Here is a 26496-nt window from a genome sequence, read left to right as displayed (position 1 = left end):
TTTGTAGCTTTGAGGTCCGGATTATAGATCATTCCGGATTATGGGTGTCCGAATTAACGACTTTTGACTGTATATTAGAAATAGGAGCAAATTATAATCCATTCAAAAGGTAACCACATATGCAAGTTAATCACCAAAAATATTCCTTCAAAATGCTAATTCACACTCAAAATGGCAGTCGTAAAAACAGACAAAAATTTCAGACGATCAAAATTAACGACCTTCTGCCGATTTTGGCCAAAATTAAGGACCAAAAATTTATTCCAAAAAAAACCTGAGGACTCTTAAGAACCGTACAAACCCTGTGCAAAATTTGATAACCTATGTTTTGTGGTTATCAGTCAACAGAAGCAAAAAGAAGCAATCTGTTACAGCAAATTCTGAGTGACAAAGCAGATTTGGAGGGGGGGGGTGGTCCAATAACTTCAGGCAGGGTGCTTAAACAATATATCATCTTGTATTAGCATGTAGTGATCACCCAATGGTGTTCTGCATGTACATTACAATGAATTTATCAAAGAACTTTAAATGCTACCTGTGACATTCAGCAATAATGTCAGTGCCAGGCAGAACCAAATCTCAAAAAATTATATAGCATAAATACCATCAAATTCATACCACTTTTTATGATGAGATTAATATTTTAACTGAGGATAGGGATTTGTTTTTAATAATTTAAGTTTATTTGATCATCATATTGGCAAAGAAGTATCATTTTTTACTCCTGTCACAAAAGAATTTCATCCGTCATCAGTGAGGCAAGATTTATGATAAAGGCAAACAGGAGACATTTTTGCTGACAAATGTTACTGGGTGGATCATCTCAGTGCTGAAGCTTGCTCACTTTGACAAAAGCATGCATGTAATCAATCATGATGGTACCCGGCTTATTCACACTCTGACTAGTCTTTGCAACCTCATGTGCAGCTTCATGGGTATTCTGATTAAGATCTCCACAATTTCTCATATAGTTTTTTATGTGAATCTACTGTCATCCACCCCAATAGGCCATTATTAACTGAGACAACCTTTAAAGCCAAAACCGAAATTACAGAAGCATGTACACTAATGGCTTGCACAGTATAGTTGCTCTCGTATGCCTTTCATTCAGTATTGTGAGTATCATACTAATATAAGAAGCTGATTCAACTGCACCGAGTTCTCATTTGAAGTTACAGAGCAAACAACCATAAAAAAGGGGGGTTATTTTAGGTTCATCAGAGCTCACATCTAAAGGAAGCAGTTAAACTAACTGCTATTTTGTTGTTCGTTCAATATTTCATTGCTGTTGCATGGCTAGTTCTAGTAGTCTTAGGCTAAACATTAATTCCTGCTAGGTAGGTTAGGGCCCTGTTTGTGTGCGTATGTGTTTCTCAGCAGTAAGCATTTACCATATGCAAAAAGAATAATAAAATGTTATTAAAAATTAACCTCTTCATCATCCGTAACGCGTCTAGTGCATTCAAGTGAAACTTCCGCAGGGCGGTCGTAGCATGCCTCAAGTGTTCTACATTTTAAAACTTTTAAATATTTAAAATGCTTTCTAAATGTTTACTTGTTTGAGTTTTGCTCTAATACCTCCTAGAGGGTAGCACTAATCACGCATTCTATTTCTAATTGAATTTGCCCTGGATTTTATGAATATTTGCACCATTTTACATAAGATACAAGACAGTGAGAGATGGCTTCAACGTTTACTCAGCAGAAAAAGAGAAAAAATGAGGCTGTGAATTGCAAAGACAAGAAGGATATACGATTGATGAGTACAGTCCATAATAACTTGATGATTGATGTTGGAACAAAGAAAAGAACTGTAAAAAAACAATAATTGCAAAAGATTACAACAACAAACTGGGAGGAGCGGCACCTGGATCAGATGTTATCAAATTATCCTGCTGTTAGAAATAAGGAGAGATAATATTTTTCCATTAAGCTTTATTTTCTTATAATTTTACTTAATATTCATTGACATTCATCCACTACGAAAGTCATGTATGGAAAGTTATGATGCACAGAGAAAACCACGTTACATGCTACGAAGAACAAACAGACGCTGGGGAGAAATTTTCGCGGACAGGAGAGGACAGCGAAAGGGTTAATAAATTAGCACTAACTGAAAAATAACCAGAAATATTACCAATTCAAAGCACACCACCTCAAAATTTTCTATGTTTAGTTAGTTAATGAAGTGAAAAATCACAAAAGCTTGTAATTCACCTTTAAAGCTTGTAATTAATTTAATTGAAAGTTTACATTTTTCTTGCGCAGAAGAAACTTAATATTTCTCAAACCTGCAGTTACTTAGCTAACAACACTAAGAATAATTTAATAGATAACTAAATGTACAATATTCCAGTCAGAGAATGCTGCACTATGCCAGAACCAAGATGTATTTAAAGCTATGCAAAATTCTGAAGTTTCTGCTCAGTGGCACCATTTGAAAGTGTGACAAAAGGGAAAACTGTCTGTTAAAGCTAACTTTTCATATCATCAAGGCCACAGTTCCACAGAGAAATCATCATCAATGCCACAGTTCCACAGAGGAAGTTCACCACGTCCTCTGCAGTTTTCTATGTTAGAAAACAGATAAATCCTCCTGCTGCATATCTTTTTTATCAAAATAGATAGAAATTTGCATATTTTTTTAATTACATATTTCGAATCTGCACATAATTTTAGAGTTAAAAATATACAAAATTTTTTTGTAAAAGAGTTTTTTACAATATAAAATTAGATAAAAAAAAGGGTTGTCAGAAAACTGAAATCAAAGAATGATCATAAAAGCAAAATTTGGAAAATTAATCTTGGTTAAATTATGATTTGCTTATGAAATATACAAAAGTAAACATATATACTAATGAAAATATTCAAAATACTTACAAAATATTTATTTGAGGTGAAGTTTAGTATGATAAACTTTAAAACTAAATTCAAAGCAAAGTCCTGTCCTGCTTACACCAAATTCGCGTTTCTTAGAGAATGTTTTTGCCAGTTTCAATTTTTTTTTTTTTAGAAACAAACAGTACACTATCTACTAGGCTCTTTCTGGATAGGATTGGGGTATATGGCTAGCAAAATGTTGAGCAGTTTGTCTCATGGAATTGAGAGAGTTGAAATACAGACAGACATCTTTGAGCTTTGAAAAGAGCATGCAAAATGGTATAAAACATGCTTATACATTTCACAGAAATATGGACAGCTAATGCCATCTGTTAACCCAGATCTGAATAAACAATTAAACATTACAGAAAAGGCGAATTAAATGATGAACTGGAAAAGAGCGGGTTGCACAGTTATATAGAGGGGGGGAATGCATCCCCATGGAAATCGCAGATTGTGCAAATTTGCTACTTCTACGTTACCTGTGCGAATCGCGGGATATGCAGCGAGAAGGTTAAAAGACGATAATAATTTTTGGACATTTCTGTTGAAATAGTTTTTGCTAAAGGTTTTACTACATATGCCAATAAACAACTCGTTAGTCACTGCATCACAGTCTAGCAGTACACACAATGGCACAGTATGGTGTTCAGTGTTCACCTCAGGTCCATCTTCTTTTGGCACTATTCAGTGTTCAAGCTCAACTACATATGGCCATTGTTTGGAATGCCTTCAGCATCAGCAACTGATCATCTATAGGAAGCATAATGGATACAACAGCCTGATGCTATGTGGATGAAGTGCTGCAGTCATTTACACTATTATATTTTGCAGGTATAACAAATAGCATTTTCAAGCAGAATAATACACATCCACATACAGGTAATATCAAAAGGCATAGTAAAATATCCAAATGATTCCTTAATCAACGATATATTTAAATGACTCACTAATTATGAATCCATGAAACGCAATCAGTTACTGAGTAAACAGCTCCAATGTCCTTATTAATGAGGATGAAACAGGAACTCTGCCAATAACTCATGGTCTATGAGACCCTTCCGGAACATAATTTAAACATTCAATGACACTAGAACCATGCAAGTTAACAATTATGTCACCCAAAATTGTAGTTGTACTGCTTCTTGAACTTCATGTATATTCAGCCACTAGGCATACAAAGTTGTTTAAAATTAAAATAATTCTTCAGAGCCTTCATTTTTGTATGCCAAATATTAGTTTGAGACATTTTTTCATGGCCCTATATTTTTATATTTCATATGAATATAGGGAAATACTATTAATGCATGCATACAGTCTGAAAACACTTTCTATAAACTGAAACACGAGAACATGGTTAAATGCCATGACAGCTATTAAAAAAGAAAACATATTTAAAAGCAAATCTGTACCTTCCGAAACCAACAAGAATAATGGGAGAATCTTGTTATAGAAGGAAAATATCTACTTTTATAGATATCTAAAAGTTAATTGTTAAAGACATGACTTTACCTTCGACAGCTTTAAATTTTTGGTATTCTGGTCTTGCATTGTACCTGTTTCATCACCCTCTGGATGAGATATCAAATTCCATTCATACTTATAATTATCACCTTCACCTATTAAAGATTAGAACTTTCCAATAAATAACAACTCCAAAAGAAAAAACACAAGTTATAAGCTTTAATAAAATTTTCTAGAAATTAGCACAATTTTATAAAACTATGAAAAAATGTAAACTATGCAAAGCAGCATTTTTTTCTCATAAAAAACATACATGTGAAAAACTTACACTTTGTGATTAATGCCTAAATTTTATTAACTCCCTACCCTATGATTAAAGAAACAAATTGAAAAATTAAATGCAGTTTCATGCACAGAAATAAAGCACTATTATATACTTTTGCAGAAAATACAGCTTTGATCTTCTAAACACATTATATAATGTTATTCTTTCTACAGAAGCATGTTACTTACATATTATCTCTGCAACCTTTATTAGAAAAGCACTTGACCTGCACAGCCGATGTAAATCTTTTAAATTATTAAAACATCATCACACCATTGATGCATTCTTATATCTCCCTAGCGTATGTCCCATACTACAGGTAGCATGATAAATCCTTCACAATGTTGATTTAAATGTAATTTAAATAAATATGTCATGTTTCCTATAGAATTTGTCATGTTTCCTATAGTATAGGGCATATGCTGCTCATAATAAACATTCACCCCTTATTAAGAGACATTAAATTTGATACCAAATTTCAGCTCGTTTAAAACATAAAAAAGGTTAAAAATGACAACAACAACAAAAAAAAAAAGAAGTATAAAATAGTCATAAAAAAGGTAATTTATAAACATATTTTTTGCATCCCCAAAATCAAAAAATACAAAAAAAATTTAAATAATACACATACTCTGAAAGAATCAGGGCTATGATCAAATCCCCCCCATTAGATTTAACCATTTGAGGCACGGTATATAAAATAATTTGAATTGTGGCAAAATTTCACATAAATTGTGACTTATGGAACCTAAGAACAGAAAATTTTAAAAAATTATAGAGTGAAATCCTGAATTTTGAGGGCCAGTTTATATATTTTATACTGGAGCCCCACTAAGAAAATTTCTTTTACAGGTAGCTGCTAATTGTTAGTTTTGTTTATTGTTTCATATATTTTTGCATACTTTTGATGTGCATCTAAAGATGGGTGCTTGAATATAATTATGTAAGTCTGAAGACAAAAACTTTTAAAATTTCACTAGAAATTTAAAATTTTAAAAATAAAATTCATGTTTTTATGCACTTTGATGATGCCATCCACCTGAACATACTTATGTAAAACATGGGTAAAAAGCTTTCAAAAGTTATTTAAGTTCAATATTATTATTTTATGAAAAAATTTACCAAATACAAGATTGCATGAGTAAACCATATCATGCTGTAATTGAACTAGTATAATGTTACAAGATGTAACTCGGGCAAAAAATAAATTGAAAAATAAAACAGCAGAAAAATTATGCTGCATTTTTGAAGTTATTACGTTTTATGCTTTAGATAACATAAAAAGATCATGCTTCATGGTATGATAGCAAGAATCATCCCCACATACTTTCAATTATCGGGTCTCGTGAGAGCCCCTTTTAATTTGTTGTAATATATAATTTTGTTCAGAAAGAAAAGCTGTTAAACAATTTTATTATTTGATACACCTCAAAACTCTTATTTCTATCAAAGCTAAAAAAAACTCAAATATTTGCCCCTTTTTTTTTCCTTCCAAAGATAAGTGTTTTGCATCTAAAACTGGCCTTAGAAATATTTTCTTCTCCTTTCACCAGCCATGAGGACTTATTTCGAACCATGTACTTATGTCCCAATCCGGAAAAATTTCTCTCATGTTCCCTAGTTCCTCATCTGAAAGTAACAAAGACGATGCCCTAAATCTTAAAAGCATGCTTTCAAATCAGCAGTTTTTTCGTTCCACTATAAGATCGATCTAAAATGCATTTATATTTCCTATGTTTGTAAGTGAGCTTTCCTTTTGTGTGATCTTATCACAGCCTCTTTGTGGAGATCACAAGATCCCTGCATGACAAATTAGCCATCACTCACCTTCTATCATTTTCACTGCATTCTAGGATTTTGGAAAACGCGAAGCGATGGGTAACTTTCAGGGATAACACGCCACATTTAATTCCTGCAATTGTGTAATGTTTTGACACTAGGCAACAATTTTGAAATCGATGAGTCTTTATCCAGGAAAAGAGTGAAGTGGTGAAATTAAAATTTAACTAAACATAGATGAATGAGAAACTGTATTGGAGTAAGCAAAGAATAAAAAGAAACTAAAATACTTTTATTCATTTTTAGCACAGGGTCAGTTACAGTGTTTGGTGTAGAAAAATTAGCATTTTTAGGAGACCTTATTTCTATCTATATTCAATGGACTGAAATGCGCCATTGCAAATGAAAGATTTAGAAGGGTAAACATTTATCCTGCTGAAAAATACATACAACTAAAGATTTTTTTCACACCTTATAAAGTGAAATTATATCTTGAAACCAAATGCATATATATTAACCATATCTTGAAATTTTTCAATAAATTCTTCAAATAATGATTTCCTGAAATATATTCCACATCAACCCTACTTTGAAATTTTTCAATAAATTCTTCTGCTAATTTCTGATAAAAAGAAATATATCTCTAATCAATCTTATGTTGAAATTTTTCTACAAATTCTTCTGATAATTTCTGACAAGCGACGTAAAAAAAAAATAATCAACCAACCTTACCTTGAAATTTTTCTATAAATTCTTCCAATAATTCCTGATGTATATATATTAATTTCCAATCAAATATATCTTAATAATTTTCTGATAACTTTTTAGTAGAAATATGTTCCTAACATAACACAGCATCCATTTATTTAATAATAAATTTATACAAGATTTGGATATACAAAAGGTACAGTATCATAATTATCTAAAATCCTTTTATCAAAACTCAATGTACGTGTTTTAATCATTTAATTTACTTTTATATTTCTATCTTTTTTAATTTGATTAATTTTTACATTTATGCGATTAGTTTCTCTTATTATTTTACTTTTTTAAAATTGAGTTTGGTTTCACTTTCATGATTCATTTTAAATTCTTTCGCTTTTCCTTTTTCATAATTATTACATAAAATGTAGCTATAATCTTTAGAAACACCCGATATCCATGATTTTACATATTCACCTGCCCAACACATATCCTGTTTCTACCTTTATTAGTACGATCACCAATATAAACAATAGAATCCGTATTATAATACAATGCTTTACCTCCTAATTTTTTAGGCATTTTATAGTACCTTATTCTAGCAGGATTGGTAGTAAAAAACTGCTATACACTTCTGCACTTGTATTATCTTTCATTCCATACTTCATTTCTACACAATCACAGTTAATAAAAACCATACGTAGATCCTTAATAGTATCATTTAGAATGATTTTATAAAAATCTTCCAATTCTGTAGCATATTCAGTTTGTTTCAGATTTTCCCCACATGTTGAATTTAAACAAAGTTTAGCTATATGTCTCTTACCTGGATTTCTCTTCCTATTTTCTCTAAACCTATAGCTAACTTTTCTGTAACAATTCTTTTATATTCTTTATTTTAAAAATCTTTAGACCATTTATAATCCATTTCCAATCTGATTTTTAAAAATATTTTAACATATTGTTTGAAAAAAATTAGTTTTCCTTTTAAAATGCCAAACTTCATATATATTTAAAATTTTATATACTTTTTCAATAGCTAATTTAACTTCTTCTGTTGTCCACGAAACTCCTTTTATCAACAGTTTATTGACAATTCTTCTTCCTTGATTTATAGCATCTGTACACTTTCTCTTTTCTACAATAGTTTTTAAATGCTGGCATAACATGATTTTTTTTTTTTTTTTGGCTTGCTTATACTTTTTCAATCCTCAAGATTTTGGAAGATTTCTAGTATACTGACAGCCTCTTTGTTGAGTAAAAATGAGAAATCTGTGTCTTTGTAATGATCTTTGACAGCAAGTCATGCAATGGTATTAAAGCAAATGCACTATTTTCAAACATCTTTTAGTTTATGAGGTTTTTAAATAACCTGTCATACAGATTCTGTGCATGTTCAATTGGTCATGAAAAATACTGTTGTAATCTGCTTATCTTACGTGCATCACATCAATATAATGTGAATGCTTATTTGGCAGTCATTGAAAACAGGAAATAGGATGATCCAATCATTCATTCCCGTAACTTATTTTTATACCTTGGCAAATTATTTCATCATTTATGATTTCATCAATTTTACAAAGAATTTGAGATTAAAATGCTGCTTAATGTTATCATTTCTAGTGAAACAATGCTGCATTTTCCCCTTTGATAGCTATTCATAGACTGAAAACAAGCAACAGCAGTAGCAAATCTTCTAATCTGCTTCTGGTAGTTTTAAGAACGTAATTCGGCAAACACGTTTACAACAGTACGAAATCCAAAATCTGAACTCCTCCGGACTTTGGCGATTCCGGATTTGGGATTTTTCCAGATATTAGATCATCAGCTTAAATCTAGTAAGATGGCATGTAGAAATGATAAAATTAAAAATATGAAATCGGGATTTATGAAATAAAGTATTTATGATCAAAAGGGTACCAAAATTTACAAACAAAAAAAAAAATGCTTTACATTTATTTATTTACCTTATTAAACATTTCTTTCAATGTAAGTTGTTTAAGTTGCTTCATTTTTTGTGCTAATACTTTCTCTTTAATTCTGTAGACAGACATAATCTCTTATTTAGTTACATTGTTGAAGGTCCTGTAACTGCCGTTTCGAGAATTCGAACTAACTTGTCGATCAAAATTTTCAGTAACTTCTATGTCACTTTCTGCACTATCGGTAGCGGTATTTTCTGGATCTAGAACCATACTACAGATTTCGCCATTCATTAATTGACTGATGATTCAGAAGCATTGTCATTACAATGGAAAACTTTTATATCATTTTCATTTATTAGTGCTTCTTCACATTTTACCATTTGTTGAAAATTTCACCTTTGTTTTGCCATATCCAAAAACCTTTAAGATTAGCGGCTATCATCATCAAATTTAGCTATACTTCACTATACATATTTGGCTACAAATCATGAGCTTGGCGACTAACGACAAGTTGTTCCATTAAATTTTATCTTGCTTGTATCATGCACTGAGGCAATTAATTAAGCCTGAATTGTATTAGTTTAGCTATTTATAATATTTATGTCTATTTCTTGCACACACTTAAGGCTTATCAGAGTTCTGAATAAATAAATTTGCTCATATTCTTAAGCCTTATTGAGGGCCGGTGCTAGATATCTTACCGCCTGATGCAGTCTCTGTGGGTCCTAAATTCTGCAACTCGGTGTGGCCATACAAGCCCTGGTGCTGGTTCTGGGTTTATGTGAATAACAAATCAGTTATTAATTCAAATAGCCCTAAATGTAATCTTTGGGTCCAAGAGTATCAACAAAATCTGTTTTTAGCATATGAAAAGAAATTATTGGTAAATTTTTCCTCGTCAACGTTTTCTAGCGCATTTAATGTAAATCTGCAATCATTGTGAACCGTAATGTCAACATAAAAAGTTACCATATTCCTTTATTATTCAATTACTAGCATAAAAAAATTGTTTAGGCATGGCTACATAAGTCATTACTCAAGTTCTCATATTTTGATAAACATGTGGTGATGAAAGGAAAGTATAATAAATAATGATTCGCTAGCTTGGCATCAGATCAACGATGTATCTATGTGGAATGTTTAGGTTTGAGATGTGTGCCAAGTAGATATGCAGCAATGGAGCCAAATTACTGATCGTACAAATTTATGCTAAAATGATTGTTTCTTCAATAACAAGGTATTTTATTTACTGTCGAAGTGAAATTAAGAATCAGGATTCTCCAAATTTTTTATTATGCATGTGTGTAAAGCCTACGAGAAAAAACATTGTTGTTGGTTTTGTGTTCCGGATTTCAGACTTTGTACTATACGACATTTTAAGATTACTTATTATTACTTACATATTACTTACATTTGTAACTGAACAAACACAGTAATATGATGAATACATACCTTCTTCCTGTCTTAAAGCATAGGCAGAAAGAGTAACTTCATTTTCAGGGAGCTGTAGAGTAACATTATCCCCAGCAGAAACAACAAGTCGATGAACAGGTAATTCTGTTGTCGATATAATTTTATCTGTTTTGTTTTTCTTTTGAGATAAAGCCTATAAAAATATAAATAAAGAAACATATGCAAAATAATTATTTCATTCTAAAACATACCCAATTTATAGAATTTGATAATTCAACCTTTTGTGTATTTTGCTTGCTAATGAAAAATCTAGACAATAAATTTCAATATAAAAAGAAACTAAAACAGAAGTTCCATATTTTCACTTACAAGGAAAGTCTTCCAACATTGAACTAGCAATTTTTCTCAAAAAAATTTATATAAATCTACTGCTCTAAGAAATATATAACAGTAAAAAATCAGCAGATGCTAACAAGGATATTTTTGACCGGCAATGGCGAACTTTCACATGAAATTTTAAAATTTCATAAAATTTTCAAAACAGTGCTGCATTGCCATGCATAGTAGATTTACACAATTTCAATTTCCTACTCAAATTGCTTTAGCAATTAATATTGTTACAATAATATACTTTCAAATAAGCAAAAGTATTTCCTATTTGTGTGCGTGTATCACTGTATTTCCAACAAATTTCAATGTTTTATTTCAAACAGTCAGTTTTCCAATAACACTGCTATCTGCACTTACTTGAACTCTCACTAGATTTTCGGGGGGGGGGGGGGTCTTGATTCTACACTCTCAAAAAGAAAACTATGAAATTAACTGCTAAATTTCTAAAAATGTAATAAAGAAACAAAAACAGATAAAGTTTTTAGACACCAAAAAAGCAAACTTGCTTTTATGCTTATCTATGAAAAATATAAAAAGATTTGGTACTATTCAGTTTCGAGGGCCGTAAAAAAATCGCCAAACTATTGTTGATGCCAATGCTGCCGAAAATAATTGTGGCAACCCTAATAATTGCGGCAAGAAGGGAAGTATAATAGTAAATAACTATCTAAGATTGATGTTTTAATTTAGATGAAAGGTTAATTTCATATAATACTTTTTTATTATTATCATTTATATGAAAAAGGCTTAAACATGACTGAATGGAAGCATAAGAGTAAATAACTATTTCAAATCACTATTATAATTTATATAAAAATTGCTAAACATAACTGAATGGATAAGTTATTCGCTATTTCGCTACCAACTATCGCTAAAGCATAATTTCGCTACCGACTTATCGCTAAAGCATAATTTCATATCGTTGGTTGTTCAAACGTAATTTTCTATAATGAATGATGCCTTTTCTTTGAAAATATTCTCGGTAAAGTGCAGAATCGCACACGTATTTGTTTGCCGCTTTTTACAAGGGTAAAAACAATAGAATTGTCAATTTTCTTTTATTTTTTAAGTAAAAATAGGTCGATGCATACATAGATAAAGTCAAGGGTGTGCGCAGTGCCATTTTTGTGCAATTCTATGATTTTTTTAAGTGAAAATAGGTCTATGTGCACATGGATACCGAGTAGGTGCAATTCTTAAAAACGCGTCAAGTAGTGGGTGAATCTGGACTTTACCCAAAATTCTATTGCCGACTTTTCATCATGGGCAATTCCCAAATTGTTAAATCCATAGGATATCAAAAAAGGATTTAAAAATTAAACTAGTATGTCAATGGCGTTTTAAGAAATATAGAACTATATGAACTTATGCAATCTGAAATCAACGCGTACGCTAGATTTGGCGCACTGTTAAATGGGCAGGCACGTTTTCTAGATTTGGCGCTTTTGCGCATACATTTTCGCTGCAATTTTTTTACGGCCCTCAAAACTGAATAGTACCAAAGATTTTTTTTCTGTATGATACTACTGTTTCAGAAATTTCAGTAATAGATTTTTGAGCATGATTTTATTGTTGAAATTTTTTAATTAGTATTTTATTTTATATTTAATCTGACAGCTTCAATAAAAAATTTTAGTTCCTTTTTTAGCTTCATGTTTTTATGTTCTGTTGATTTTCATATTTAGTTTCTGCAACTGTGTACACGTAAACTGTCATTCTTAATAAAGATAAAACAAATGCTTACAAGTTACTTTCGAGTACATAAATGAAATATATAAATCTAGTAGATTCACTACACTTGAATTTACAACTTCTGTATTGCACTTAACAGAGGGTTAAGAATTCTTTTAATTCTATCCCCTTATTAGGTCACGATAATATTCACACAATGTTTCCCTTACAAAATACAGCAGTCTGTTCTTCAAAGTTAATTACAATAAATTTCTTTATGCTTTATTTTATTAATGTTACCTCATATATAGTCATTTAAATGCAAATTGCACTTAATTTTTTTTTCCAAATCTGCAATTTGTTTTAAATTACAGTAAGTTGATTGCCAATGACTAAATATTAGGTAAACAGACATTCAATTCTAAACTACATCTTTCTTTGTGGTATAAATACATACAATGTAGTCTAAATGTTATTTAAATGCTATACAGAACACACTAACAAGTACAAGCAAGACCAGCACTTTGCCATCCATTTAGGTGTATTAGGTATCACTGGGCCTTACTAATTGCTAAACTCTAGTTAACTGCTAAGGAGGTATCCACTGATCTTCCAAACCTCTTACCCTCCCATCAACCTCTCGAGAGGATTTCGGTTTGTTGCATATTTTGAATGCCCCCTTGCCAAATAGGTGCTACACACTTACAGATATCTATGCTTTTTCCAGGATTCAAGCACAGACCCTTCGATATGGCTGTCAGTGTCACTAACCACTACTCTCTTTGGGTGGCAGCAGACCCTAACATATTTTAATCAAAAAGATATTAAACTGAAAAATTTCACTTCTGAGATTTTAAAAAAGCAGAAATGCAACAGAAATCATGACTCGCCAAGCAATAGAAGAAATCCTCATCTCATCAGCTGAAGAGACTGACTCTGAAAAGATGACAGATGACTTACTGGAAAGCGAATTCACAGTTGCTTCATTAAACGGTGAATCCAGGGAGGCAAGATCGGAGATCTCAATCTTGTGTTATGTGACTGTAGGGAAAAAGAGCTAAAATTCTAACATAAAAAATCGTGCTGTAGTGTGTTCAAAATAAAATTAGTGAGTGAAGAAAGGGGAGAACTTTTACTTTAAAAGAAAGCAAGAACTTTTTTTAGTGAAATAAATGGCTCTATACAGGTATTATTTTTACTGTGATTTGAAAGTACACTAAACTATAGTTCAGCAGTCTGACTACTCAACAGTCTTGCATTTTTTAAACTTTCATAATTTGATTCAGTTCACTAATTGCAAATGGAAAAAAATTTTTTACTGCACTTTCAAAATGTAACATGTAAATTCTATACTGTTTGTATCGTACTAAAATAACATTAGTAAAATGATTTCCATTCAGCATTTCTAGTACTCACAGCTGAAAGCTTTGAAATCTTAAAACTTGGAGATTTTTCCAATAAAACGGGAGAAACCAGATGTTTTCACACTGTGTGGTGATACCATTTAAAAATAACTCAGATCAATAAAATAAAACATAAAAAAAATCAATTCAAAAGAAATAAAATGTCATAAAAAATTATTGTCAAAACCATCAGAGGGGGAATTCAATTTGCCTAATTTAAGTTTCATTTATTGTTGGGAAACATGTTCCTTAGGCTAAAAGAGATTCGGCAATCTACTGGGAGACCAGGAAATGCAATGAAAAACCAGGAGTCTCCCACTCACATCAGGAAAATTGGCAGTTATGAATTCTGATCTAATTTTTCAAGGATTAAATTTCAATCTCACAGCCAAAATATGATACATTACCTTTTTTCTCTTTATTCACTATTTTATGCTTTTATTACATGACTTGATCAGCTTGGAGGCTTTCCACATTTTTTAATATGTATTTTGAAGGTCGCCAAACAGCACTGTATTGCCAAATCTCATTACTTTTTTATAACATTAAATTGCCTATCTACAGAATATTAACAGCTAATATTTTTACTATTACAAAACTTTAGATGAGTAGAGTCATATATATATATAAAAAAAAAAAAAAAAAAAAACTGAGAATTCAAGGTTGTAAGACCTTCATTAGTTTTATGAATCTAGCCTAATCTACTAATTAAGTAAATAAGAATAGTTCCCAATTAATCATGCACTGATACAAGACTTAACCCTTTGACTACTAACAGGACATATATGTCACACTAAAAGTTAAAAAATTAATGCTGGTTTAAAAAGTGCTTAGAATTTCTAGAATGTAGGGAATCATGTTCCAATAGTTCAAAAATCAAGGTGCTGCTGTGCTCGTTGTACACAAATGAACATAGAGAAAAGAACAAATATGAGATGCCCAATGTATAATGTTGGGTTATGCAAAGAATGCCTTATCTTGCACCATATGATGTAAAATCTATTTCATATAATAAAGTTTTTCAGAATAATAGTTGTGCTTATAATAAGTCAGTCTCTATGTGTGGGATATGTATCCCATCATTAACTATGGCTGGGATATATGTTCCCCAGCCTTTGGCTTGAAAACCATTTGTCAAAAAAATCCTCAAACGCTAAATTTACCTTATTTATGACATATTTTGTTCACTTGGACAGAAAATTGGGTATTTTATATATATATAAATTCAAAGGGTCAAAAATACCGATGTTACAATATGCACTATGAAGTCTAAATACGAGGGCTATCCAGAAAGTAGATTACGTTTTGGAATAAAAAAATAAACAAAGTATAGGAAACAAATTTTATTATATACAGATGAAAGCCACACTCAAATACTACTTTTCTACATAGTCACCATACAAATTAAGGCATTTATCGTAGCGATGTACGAGCTTGGAAATTCCTTCGTCGAAAAATTCGGCCGCCAGCGCCTTCAACCACTTCGTTACCTCTTCTTGCAGCTGTGCGTCGTCATCAAAACGCTGCATAGCCAGCCACTTCTTCATTGCTGGGAATAGGTGGAAGTCGCTCGGTGCCAGGTCGGGACTGTACGGCGGATGAGGAAACAACTCCCACTTAAAAGATTCAAGAACTTTACGAGTGACATTTGCCGTGTGGGGCCGGGCGTTGTCGTGAATCAACAAGATCTTAGAGCTCAACATTCCTCTGCGCTTGTTTTGAATTGCTCTTCTGAGTTTTTGGAGAGTTTGGCAATACCTTTGAGAGTTTATTGTAGTGCCTCTTTCTAGGAAGTCCACCAAAATTACACCTTTTCTGTCCCAAAAAACAGTCGCCATCATCTTCCTTGCTGACATTGTTTGCATGCATTTCTTGGGTTTTTGGGGAGAACTTGTGTGCCCCCACTGCATTGATTGCAATTTCGTTTCACAGTTCACATGTTTCACCCATGTTTCGTCACCAGTAACGATGCGATCGAGTAAAGAGTCACCATCCTTATGGTAAGCGTCCAAAAAGTTCAACGCTGCAGCCATTCGCTGATTTTTGTGGTCCTCTGTCAAGATTTTTGGAATCCATCTTGCACAAAACTTGTGGTAACCAAGCTTTTCGCTGATGATTTCGTGCAACAAACTTCGCGAAATTTGTGGAAAACTCAAAGAAAGTTCCGTTATTGTGAAATTTCGATTTTCACGGACTTTAGCATCGACTTTTTCGAGAAGTTCGGCGGTCACTATGCTGGGTCTCCCACTTCGATCTTCGTCGTGAACATTGGTTCGGCCATTTTGAAATCTTATGACCCACTGACGCACTCCACCTTCAGTGATAATGTTGTCCCCATACACTTCACGAAGCTGCCGATAGATTTCTATCGGTTTACAGTTTTTTGCAGTCAGAAACCTTATTACTGAGCGCACCTCGCAGCTCGCGGGATTTTCAATTAACGCAGACATTTCAAACCGTCACAGTATCTGAACGGAGCACAGCACGAACCTCTCACTAGCACGGCTAGATGCAGACTGAGCTGCGCAACGCTCTGACCCCAAGATGGCCGCGCTAGCCCCGCCCCTAGCGGACACAGACAGAAACGTAATCTACTTCCTGGATGGCCCTCGTACTTAACTCGGAGAATATTTAATAAGCACCTCACTGAAAACAAATATATGAAGAAGAAAATTAAAAAATAACTGCAAAATTTCCAAAATGCAGCCGCCCACAGGGAAAAATTCATCAATAGAATAATTTTATAGTAAAACAGAAACTAGTAGTTTACAGTAATTAATATAAAAGATAAATGCATATAAAAATACACATCTTTTCTAAAATAAAACCTGAAGTAAGTTTCACATGATTTAAAAGCAAGTTATAAAGCACTATCACTTCCTGGAAGAATGAAAATGATTTAATGGAGGTCATATTAGATTAATTATTAAGGTAAAATAATTGAAGTTAATACGAGAATGTTCCAAATGGTTTATATTCATGTTATATTTATGAAAAAAATTTGATGACATTACCTGCCATGACTTCCACAAAAAGCAACAAGCTTTATGTCAAATATCATTTCTGATTGGGTGTTTATAAACAAAATCTAATTCCTCATTCCAATAAATATGAAGGTCAGTAATAAGAAATTTTGGATTACATTTTATTAGGTATAGCTGGCTGTATGTAAAAAGTGGTTTTTTTAAATATCCACATAATGAAATGTTTACCCCTTTATTTCTTTTCATTAAAAATTGTATTTTATTGAGAAGTTGAATAACATATATATTAATTGGTGTTTAATTAAAGGAAATTAAATATTTATATTTTAAATAAATATCTTGAAACAAATAGCAAAATTTAATTTTCTTCTGCGTTATTTCTATAATATCAAAAAATCTAAATTAATTCTGATCTGCACGTATATCTCCACAATATTTACGTATCCATAAACAGTGCTCATCAGTTTTTGCAATTAGAGCTGAAGAGTGACTACCACGCATTCCAGTGTCAGTAAGAAGTAAATAGATTTTTCAAATTTGCCATTTGCTCTTGTGCCTCATCATCATCAACAATGCACAAGAATAACAAGTGCATTTTTTTTACAAGTTTTAGATTTCAGCAAATGAAATACTGTTATAAAAAATCACTCTTCTACAGCTTGATATAAATAAGTAACATGTCAAGATATAATAGAAACAGCCTTAATACATGCTACTTTATTCAGAATAAACTCTTATTACAGAGATTCTATTTTTTCCCACAGTTCTGTTAGTTCCAAATAAAGTTCCAAAAAAAGTCTGTTAGTTCCAAATAAAGTACCACTTCAAATTTATCACAGACACACACAATATAATATGTTATTCACAGTCATGACTCTATATACAACATATACGCATAATACATGTTTTAATTATCCAATTGGAGAAGTTTTGAACTACATTATAATACTTTTTTTTTTTTTTTTTTTCACAGAAAGCTGTTCAGAGAACTTTAAGTAAATTACTTCTAGATTTATCAATTTTAGCCAAAATCTAACATGCTGTTTTCATTGATTAAGTCTTACATACCGTAACAAAATTTTTGGACTACATTTTAAAATAGTCTTTTATTAAAATCTCTTATGGACGTCAAGTAAAGTACCCCTTCAATTTATCTAATTTTACCCAAAATCTAATCAACATGCTCATTTACTGAAAACTCTTAAAATGTTTAAACTGAAAATATTACTTTTCTTACCTATGTATATAGGCTGACAGGAGGTTAAAAAAATTTAAATGCAAATTAGCAGCCAAGAGTGAAATTCGGAATTAAATACCAACCTTGTACTTTACTATAGGAGTACTGGTGAGCCTCATACAAAAAAGTAATCAATAAGATATAACGGACAGTGATACCATGTAATGTAGCTTAAAAGATTCAGATAGCATTTTAAGAAAACAAGTCATATATCTGAAAGTCAGTAGATTTACATCAGCTCTGTAGAAATCAAAAATTTAAATGTATATTTCAATATTTTTATTTAAAATTAATGCCAATATAGATTGATGCCTTTCTAAATTTAAGTTAAAAGCTTCTTTAGAACTATTAAAGAATAATTCTTAAACTTATTACCATTTTAATGAACTTATAAATATCATACAGAAAAACTGTGCATATAAATATGTGTAAAGTGACTGAGCACAGTTAATTAAAAAAAGTTGCATACATGTTTGATATGTCATGCTTCATTACAATCAACATTGTTGATATGAAAGTTACACAAAATGCAGCTGATTTTGCATTAAATGTATTTCAGTTAATGGATTGCCTTCAAGAATACAATAAGTAAAATAATATACACAAAAAGTTATATAAATTTCCAAGAAGCAAACAAAACTAAAAGCTGTATTTACATTCAATACAATCTACGCATCTAATTAAAGTCACAAATTTAACTTTCACAATAATTAAATATATATGTTCCTACTTTGACTAGGTAACATATAAAACTACATTTGAAGAATATAGAAGACTGCATTTGTCTTAAAAGTAAGAAGCAAGCATCAAATAGCTATTTCTAACAGAAAAATATCCTACAACAAAAAAAATAAATTCTTAGCTGCATACATAGAATTAAATTACCTGATTAGATTCGGTAGATGGTGAAATTGTAATATGTTGATTCTTATTAGATGAAGCACGAGTTCTTTTACAGTGACCTAATGAATCTCTATTATAACCATCTTCACATGAGCAAACTCCAGTGCGAGCACGATTATTTTTTGGAACACACTGTTCATACTCAGGACAGTCATTTCCCATTCCAAAGACACATGGTTTGGGTACTCGTGTAAAATGATCTGTCGTTGAGGCACTATGATCAAATAATGATTGTGAAATGCCTTTCGAATCAACATCATCAGTATCATCGGAATAAAAATCTTCATGAAATGTTAACCTGAAATTATATCAAATGAATCTAAACAATGGCAAAAAATAATAGTAATAATAATGATAGCATAAACATTTTTCAATCAAAATTTTAACAGTCATGGAGACTAAAGAGAAAACATGGCCTGAAATTTAATAATTGGATTCTCCAAAATTGAATGGCGAAAAACTAACACATGCAACTATTTAAACCAAAATGGTCAATTTTTCTCTGATGTGTGCTTTCTGTTTTGCATGAACAGTTAACTTACTAATATTATCACAGCATTATTATTTTTTTTAATAATCAGATACAAACACACCTAATACATACAGTAATTATACATGAATCCAAAATAAATACAGTACAAGGTCTTTAATCCAGACTTGTCGGGACTTCAGCGATTCTGGATTATAGATCATCAATTTAAATCTGGTAAGATGGCATGCAGAAATTATACAATTAAAAATATGAAACCATAATTTATGAAATAAAGAGCAATTATGATCTAAAAGGTATCAAAATTTACAAAAAAAAAAGCTTAATATTTATTTGTTTACTTTATTAAACATTTCTTTCAATGCACGCATGCGTAAAGCATACATTACGCATAGTCGAAATTAGAAAATTGCAACCAGAAAACTATTTGAAGTGTATTTGTGATATTTATAATGACAAGGAAATTGATTTAAATCATATCGGAGTACATCAAGATGAAACACTACATTTAGTAAGGAATTATAAGCCGAATAAAATAAAAACATCTGCCCTAAAGATGAGGATAGTGCTGACAGATCAACTTCCAGTTCATTGCGCACCACGACGTCCCCCCCCCCTGGCAGAGCAGCGTGAAATTGATAAACAGATTTCGGAATGGTTAGAGAAACAAATCACCTCTCTGTCACTTTCTTCAGTGCCTTTATCCATTTTTTGCAGCAATTCCACTTTTTGTTTAATGGACATCGAAACATGCTTTCGCTTTGTAGATCCTTTGGCAGCTCCAGAATTGGAAACTCTTTTTGACATAATCGAAAGTTCAAGCTTACTTTTTATAAAATTGCTCTAACAGTCTGCAAAAAATAATAAGCCGGATTCAATTAGAAGATTAAGGAACAACGCAATCTGCAACGTAAACTGAAATAGATAATTAGATAATTTTAGCCTAGCTTATACCATCCATTATACATTAAACTTGCGTGCGTAAAGATATTATGCGTTTACACATGAGCAGAAAGTTTGTAACTTTGAGGTCCGGATTATAGATCATTCTGCATTATGGACGTCCGGATTTAAGATTTTATACTGTACTTTCTATTACATACACCCGAAGTTAAGCATATACGTGTTCTGTTCCATTTCAGTGTTTACTTAATTTTAAAAAAAAAAAAAAAAAAAATTCTGTTTAATTATTTATATAAGGACAGACTCTCATATTTGCATGCCCATACTAGTATTGTAATTACTTTATAAAATCCATAATCTTTCCTTAACCCCTATGAAAAAGTGAAGTCCCTGAGCAAGGGGCTAGTTGTAACAGCTTCTGGAAAACTGTTTTATTTTTGAACACATGTACGATTCCTTGAATATAACTGCTCTTTTTACCATACAACTATTCATTCATCATATGTACAAAACAAACATTCAGCAATTTTGTTGATTTTAGCACATGAAGTGTTTAATCAAAACAATTTGTCGGTAACAGTTTGCCCTGTACTTAGGGCAAATCGTAACAGACCTGGGGCAAATAGTAATGACAAAAACAATATTCAAAAAATTTCTGGTGATCATTATTATTTGGTGTGGAGACAATGAATGATATCAAGTGGCTTATAGTAAAACTACAATAAAATTTTTAACCATCTTAATCAGAACTGCAGTTAACACAAACAAATGATAGAATATTTCCACTCACACTCTTAAAGTGTGCCTACATGTCGCAAATTAAGCATTGTACCCATTCTTCACGAGAGCTGCTGCAGGTTTCTCTGCTATTCATATTTTCAAACCTGTATTTCAGTTCAAAATCTGTTTTTCATTTTCTTTGTGGGTTTTACCCCTTTAACCTTTCCCTTATCTCTTTTGTTTGTTTCTTATTGATCATCTCTTCATATTCGTTCTCTAGCGCTTACGTTTCGGGTGTGTCAGCATTAGAATGACAGATTTCATTTTGTGTCAGCCTCTGTTAGACTATTTCCAAGCTGTATGTAGCATTAAGAAGAGGTATGATCTTTGAGAGTGAAATACCCATTTTTCTGTTTTGGATAAGAAAACTAGATATAATAAAGTAAGATGCATGTTAACATCTAAAGAAAAAGTCTAACTGCACGAATCAAGATTTAGAAGAAGTTGTAACATGTTAAGACTTCCTTCGAGATTTTGTTACAACTTGTCTCATTGTATGGTTTGAGATATTTTGTTGATTTATAAAAAAAACATTGTGAACACTTAAAGAATTAAAGAATCACTTTAAAATTTAATACATAAGATACAGGTAAAACATATACCTCAGTATGTGCCAGAAATAGACATAAATACAATAAATAACTAAACTAATACAATTCAGGATTAATTGTCTCAGTGCATGGTAGAAGCAAGATAAAATTTAACGGAACAACTTGCTGTTAGTCGCCAAGCTCATGATGCATAGCCAAACACATACAGTGAAGGATAGCTAAATTTGATGATGATAGCCGCTAATTTTAAAGGTTTTCGGATATCACAAACCAAAGGTGAAATTTTCCAATTAAAGGATTTTGTAAAGAAATGTGGAAAAGGGGTAGCAAATGAAGATGATACAAAAGAAGATTTTCATTGTGATGACAATGCTCCATAATAATCAATCTGTTAATGGATGGCAAAATATATAGTATGATTCTAGATCAAGAAAATACAGCTACCGATAGTGAAGAAAGTGAGAGAATTTACTGAAAACGAAAAAATTTTGATTGACAAGTTAGTTGGAATTCTTGACACAGCAATTACAGGACTTCAACAATGTAACTGAACAAAAAATTATGCCAGTCTAGAGAATTAAAGAGAAAGTATTAGCACAATAAACGAGGAAACTTAAACAACTTACATTGAAAGAAATGTTTAATAAAGTACCTTATTTGACAGCATATAAGGCCACACACAAGGTAAAAAAGTTTCAGTACCACAATAACTTGAAAATGTGGTTTCTTTCTCTTTCATCCATATTTCCTATTACAACGAGCTCAAAGTAAGTTTTCTTGCGTGCATTTATAACAAACCTATGAAATGCTAGTACTTTTTCTTTATAATCTGCTGGCATTTTCTGTGCAATAGTTGTGTTTTTGTGCGCATTAATAATCCTTGCCTTTTCATGAACCTGTAGCACCAGCCCTCAGACCCTGAAAAGTTCTGATTCCCATGTTTTTCTGCAAATCCTTTGGCCTCATTGATTATCATTTTGGTTGAAACACTTATCCCAGATTTCCTCTTATCTATCATCCACATTTTTACGGCATTTTCAAGTTCAGGCCAAGATGGAGTTGGGCATCGAAGGTTATGTTTTTGTTTTTTAGCAGTCTTTAGTTGATCTTCCTGCAGTCGCCAAGTACGTATAATTTTTTCAGTAGGTGGTGGACTGAAATGCCTTGCTGCTGCTCTGTTTCCATGCACTTTGGCATAGTTTAACACTTCTAGTTTATACTGAATTGTATAGCTTAATCTCTTGTTTCCTGTAGTCATATTTTCCAGGGTATTTTTTTAAACAAATAGTTTTAAGCACCAATACCGACACATTTATACAGAGTAGCGCCGATACCGACACGCGTGTCCACTGAGCCAAAGAAAGTCTATGTAAAGAAGGAAAGGCTCCATAGACATAATGTGATCATCGAACCTGTTCGAACTTTGACATCAGCTTCGAGCTTTGGCGCTTTTTGGCGACAGATATTTCACGCATGCGCAAAATAATTATGGCAGATGTAGAAAAAGTTATGTGTGTCTAGACCTTTATCCGGGTTAAAAATAGCATTCAGTATTGAAAGTTATACTGTGTCCTTCACGTATAAGACGCAGGTAACTTTTTTGAGACCAAATTTTGAATTTATGCCATCAAATACGGTAAATAAATAAATATTAAGCTTTTTTTTTTTTTTTTTTTTTGGTAAATTTTGATACTTTGTTTTTTGTAATTTTGAAGCATTTATGATTTTGATTATTAACGTGTCATTATTTCATAAATCGGGATTTCATAATTTTAATTTTATAATTTCTGCATGCCATCTTACTAGATTTAAACTGATGATCTAATATTCGGAAAAATCCGAAATCGCGGAAGTCTCGACAAGTCCGGATTTCGGATTTTGTACTGTATACACATACATACATACACACACAATGTGTACATTACAGTCATTACTTGGCCTTTGGTTTTGCATCATAGATATTCATCATAGATATATATATACATCCTGTTATAAAAATATTTTAAATAACACAAAGATTCATGTTTCCCCTATTTTAAAATTTAAAAAAATGTATAAAATGAGAAATCTAACTTAATACACATTTCTCCAGTCCCTGTATTTACATTTAGAACAATTTTGTGCTCATTACAAAAAATAAAAAAATAAAATAAAATCATTTTGGCTCACATATGACAAAAAAAAAAAAACAAGCTATTTAATTTGAAAAAATGTGATATTTGACACTGTTAAATCTGTAATTCCATTATCACACTCTCTAGGTACTTTTTGGCAACACTATTATATTCCTGCATTTATATTTTATGAATATGTTTCAGTGGTGTGTGTCATCAGTGATTCTGCTGTTGCTTTTGTTCTACTTGAAGCTTAAATAAATGTATTTAAACCAGTAATTTGAACAGGTTATGTGCCCAGTTTAATGCAAAGTAATGATTTATGAACGTAAGTTGATCCATTATATTCTCAGCTTAAAATTCAGAAAACGGAAATAAAGCATGGCTGGTATAGATGTGTCCACCTATAAACAAATTCAACTGACAAAATGCACAATGTAAATTTCCAGTTATTTGTGCCCTCCCGCCAAAAGGATTATTTTCTGACGCCAACAGAATTAAGGTAAAATCAGAAAAAAAAAAAAAAAAAAGAAGTGGCAGCAGTAGAATGGATAAAAAAAGACGTGATTGCAATATTCACAGTATCATCTGCGATGGAATTTTCACATGTTATGCTTATACAAAACTGTTCTTCAAATGAAATGCTTAAAAAATTGGACTCTATCCTTAATTTGAAATCTGACTTTAACAAAATGTTATTGCTCGACGAATTTCCTCAGTTAAAAATGGAATGCAATGAAATAATAGTTCAATATATTGCAAAAATTCAAAATCTTGCCCATCAAATCAAAGACTGAGGTGAAAACATAAGAAATGCAACTATAATTACAAAAATTTTAGGAACATTACCTCCAAACTAAAGAAATTTCAGACAAGACTGGTTATCTGTTGATGATAGTACACAAAATTTGTCAAATCTGACAGCAACACTCATCAATGAAGAAACATCTTTATTGCAATCTGAGAAAAGCGAGTCTGCATTTTTCACTTCTAATGGCAATAAATTCAAGCAAAAATGGCAAAAAGGACATTATGCTGGAGAATGTCATTTCAAGTGGTGTGGTAAAGAGACTGGTGTTTCAGTAAATGCAATTACGGTGCATTTAGCAGCAAAAACAGGAAAGTGAAAAAAGAAATGATGAACAGTGGATGGATCTTGGAACAGTTGATATAACCTATATAAACTCAGTTATTTTGACAGCTTCAATGAGACAAGTGAAAATGAAACTATCCATCTTGGCAACAATTTAGAATTAGCCATTAAAAGAAAATGGAATGTAAAAATCCACAAGCTTATTCATGGTAAATGACAATGAGAAATACGTAATGTTATCTATGCTCCAGATTTAAAGAAGAACCTCCTCTCTTAAGGGGTTATTACATGTAAAGAAATGAAGGTATTAAAATGCAAGAACGTGCTGATATATATAACTGTGAAAACGAGTTGGTCGGCTCAGTAGCACATTCTGCAAACAACTTGTATTACATGCTTTTTAAAACTATAATTTCTCTCCTGAAGTAAACATTTCTCACAAGGATGACCTAAGACTATGGAATTAAAGAACAGAACACATAAATTTGAAAACGTGAACCGAAGGACTAATTGAAAAGCCAGATGTCTTTAACAAAGAAGAATTCTTTTGCAAAGGTAGCTAGTATGATAAGCAACATAGATTTCCATTAAGTTCCAAAGAATATAAGGCTACTTAACTAGCAGAATAAATATACAGTGATATTTGGGGTCCTATGTCCCCACAGTCAGTAGGGGGAGCAAATTATTTCATATTAATGAAAGATGATTACAGTGGATTTAGAACAATTTCTTTTCTTAAACACAAGATGATGCTTTAAAACCATTTGAAACTTTTGTCCAGCTGTGTGAAAATAAACTTGGTCATCTAGTTAAGAGTTGACAATGGAATCAAATACATTAATGTGCACTTCAGTGAATTTCTAAACAAAAGAGGTATTCAGTTAGAAACAACAGCACCTTACATTCATTCCGCAGCAAAATGAAGATCTGAAAAGGACATGAGTAAAATTATGGCTGCTTGATCTATGATGTATTCCAAAGAGTTGCCTTTGTAGCTGTGGGCAGAAGCTGTGAATACACTTGTCTAAATTTTGAATAGAACTCCTACAACTCAAACTCCAGGCGTGACTCCATATCAGTTATGGACTGGAAAATCTGTTTCATTTAAGCACTTAAAAGTTTTTATTTCAGAAGTCTACACATGCATGTGCCCAATATCTTAGGAAACAAACTAGCACCCAAAGGCAAGATAATGATTTTTGTTGGGTATGCGAAAGAATCTAAGAATTAGTCTTTTTGTTCAGTCACTAAAACCATCAAAGTATTAAAAAATGTTATTTTTAATGAGGAGAATACTATATAAAAAATGCACCACTATCAACATTTTTATTCTCGATGAAGATGATGTGAACGACAAGAATTCTACAGATGAACTTTTTGACACCACCGTCAACATTTTTATTCTCAATTAATGAAGATGTTGTGAATGACAAAAATTCTACAGATGAACTGAACTAGATGATGATTTGCTTAGCAATCGTCCTAGCTC

General features: G+C 31.7%; 1 protein-coding gene across 3 annotated transcripts in view; it reads right to left on the bottom strand.

The window, feature by feature from the left end:
- LOC118187912 (dyslexia-associated protein KIAA0319-like protein) overlaps positions 1-26496 on the bottom strand; it is a 268310-nt gene that overhangs the window by 167813 nt on the left and 74001 nt on the right. For all 3 annotated transcript variants that reach the window (XM_085809395.1, XM_085809397.1, XM_085809396.1), the window contains 3 exons: positions 19059-19374; positions 10528-10681; positions 4393-4499 (listed from right to left, as the gene is read on the bottom strand). In XM_085809395.1, the coding sequence (XP_085665521.1) occupies positions 4393-4499; positions 10528-10681; positions 19059-19374 (577 nt within the window). The remainder of the gene's footprint in view (positions 1-4392; positions 4500-10527; positions 10682-19058; positions 19375-26496) is intronic.

The sequence above is a fragment of the Stegodyphus dumicola genome, chromosome X2 (genome assembly GCF_044657685.1).
Source record: "Stegodyphus dumicola isolate Sdum_Otavi_A_Nest chromosome X2, ASM4465768v1".
NCBI classification, from domain to species: domain Eukaryota; kingdom Metazoa; phylum Arthropoda; class Arachnida; order Araneae; family Eresidae; genus Stegodyphus; species Stegodyphus dumicola.
This window is presented reverse-complemented; position numbering and strand designations above follow the sequence as displayed.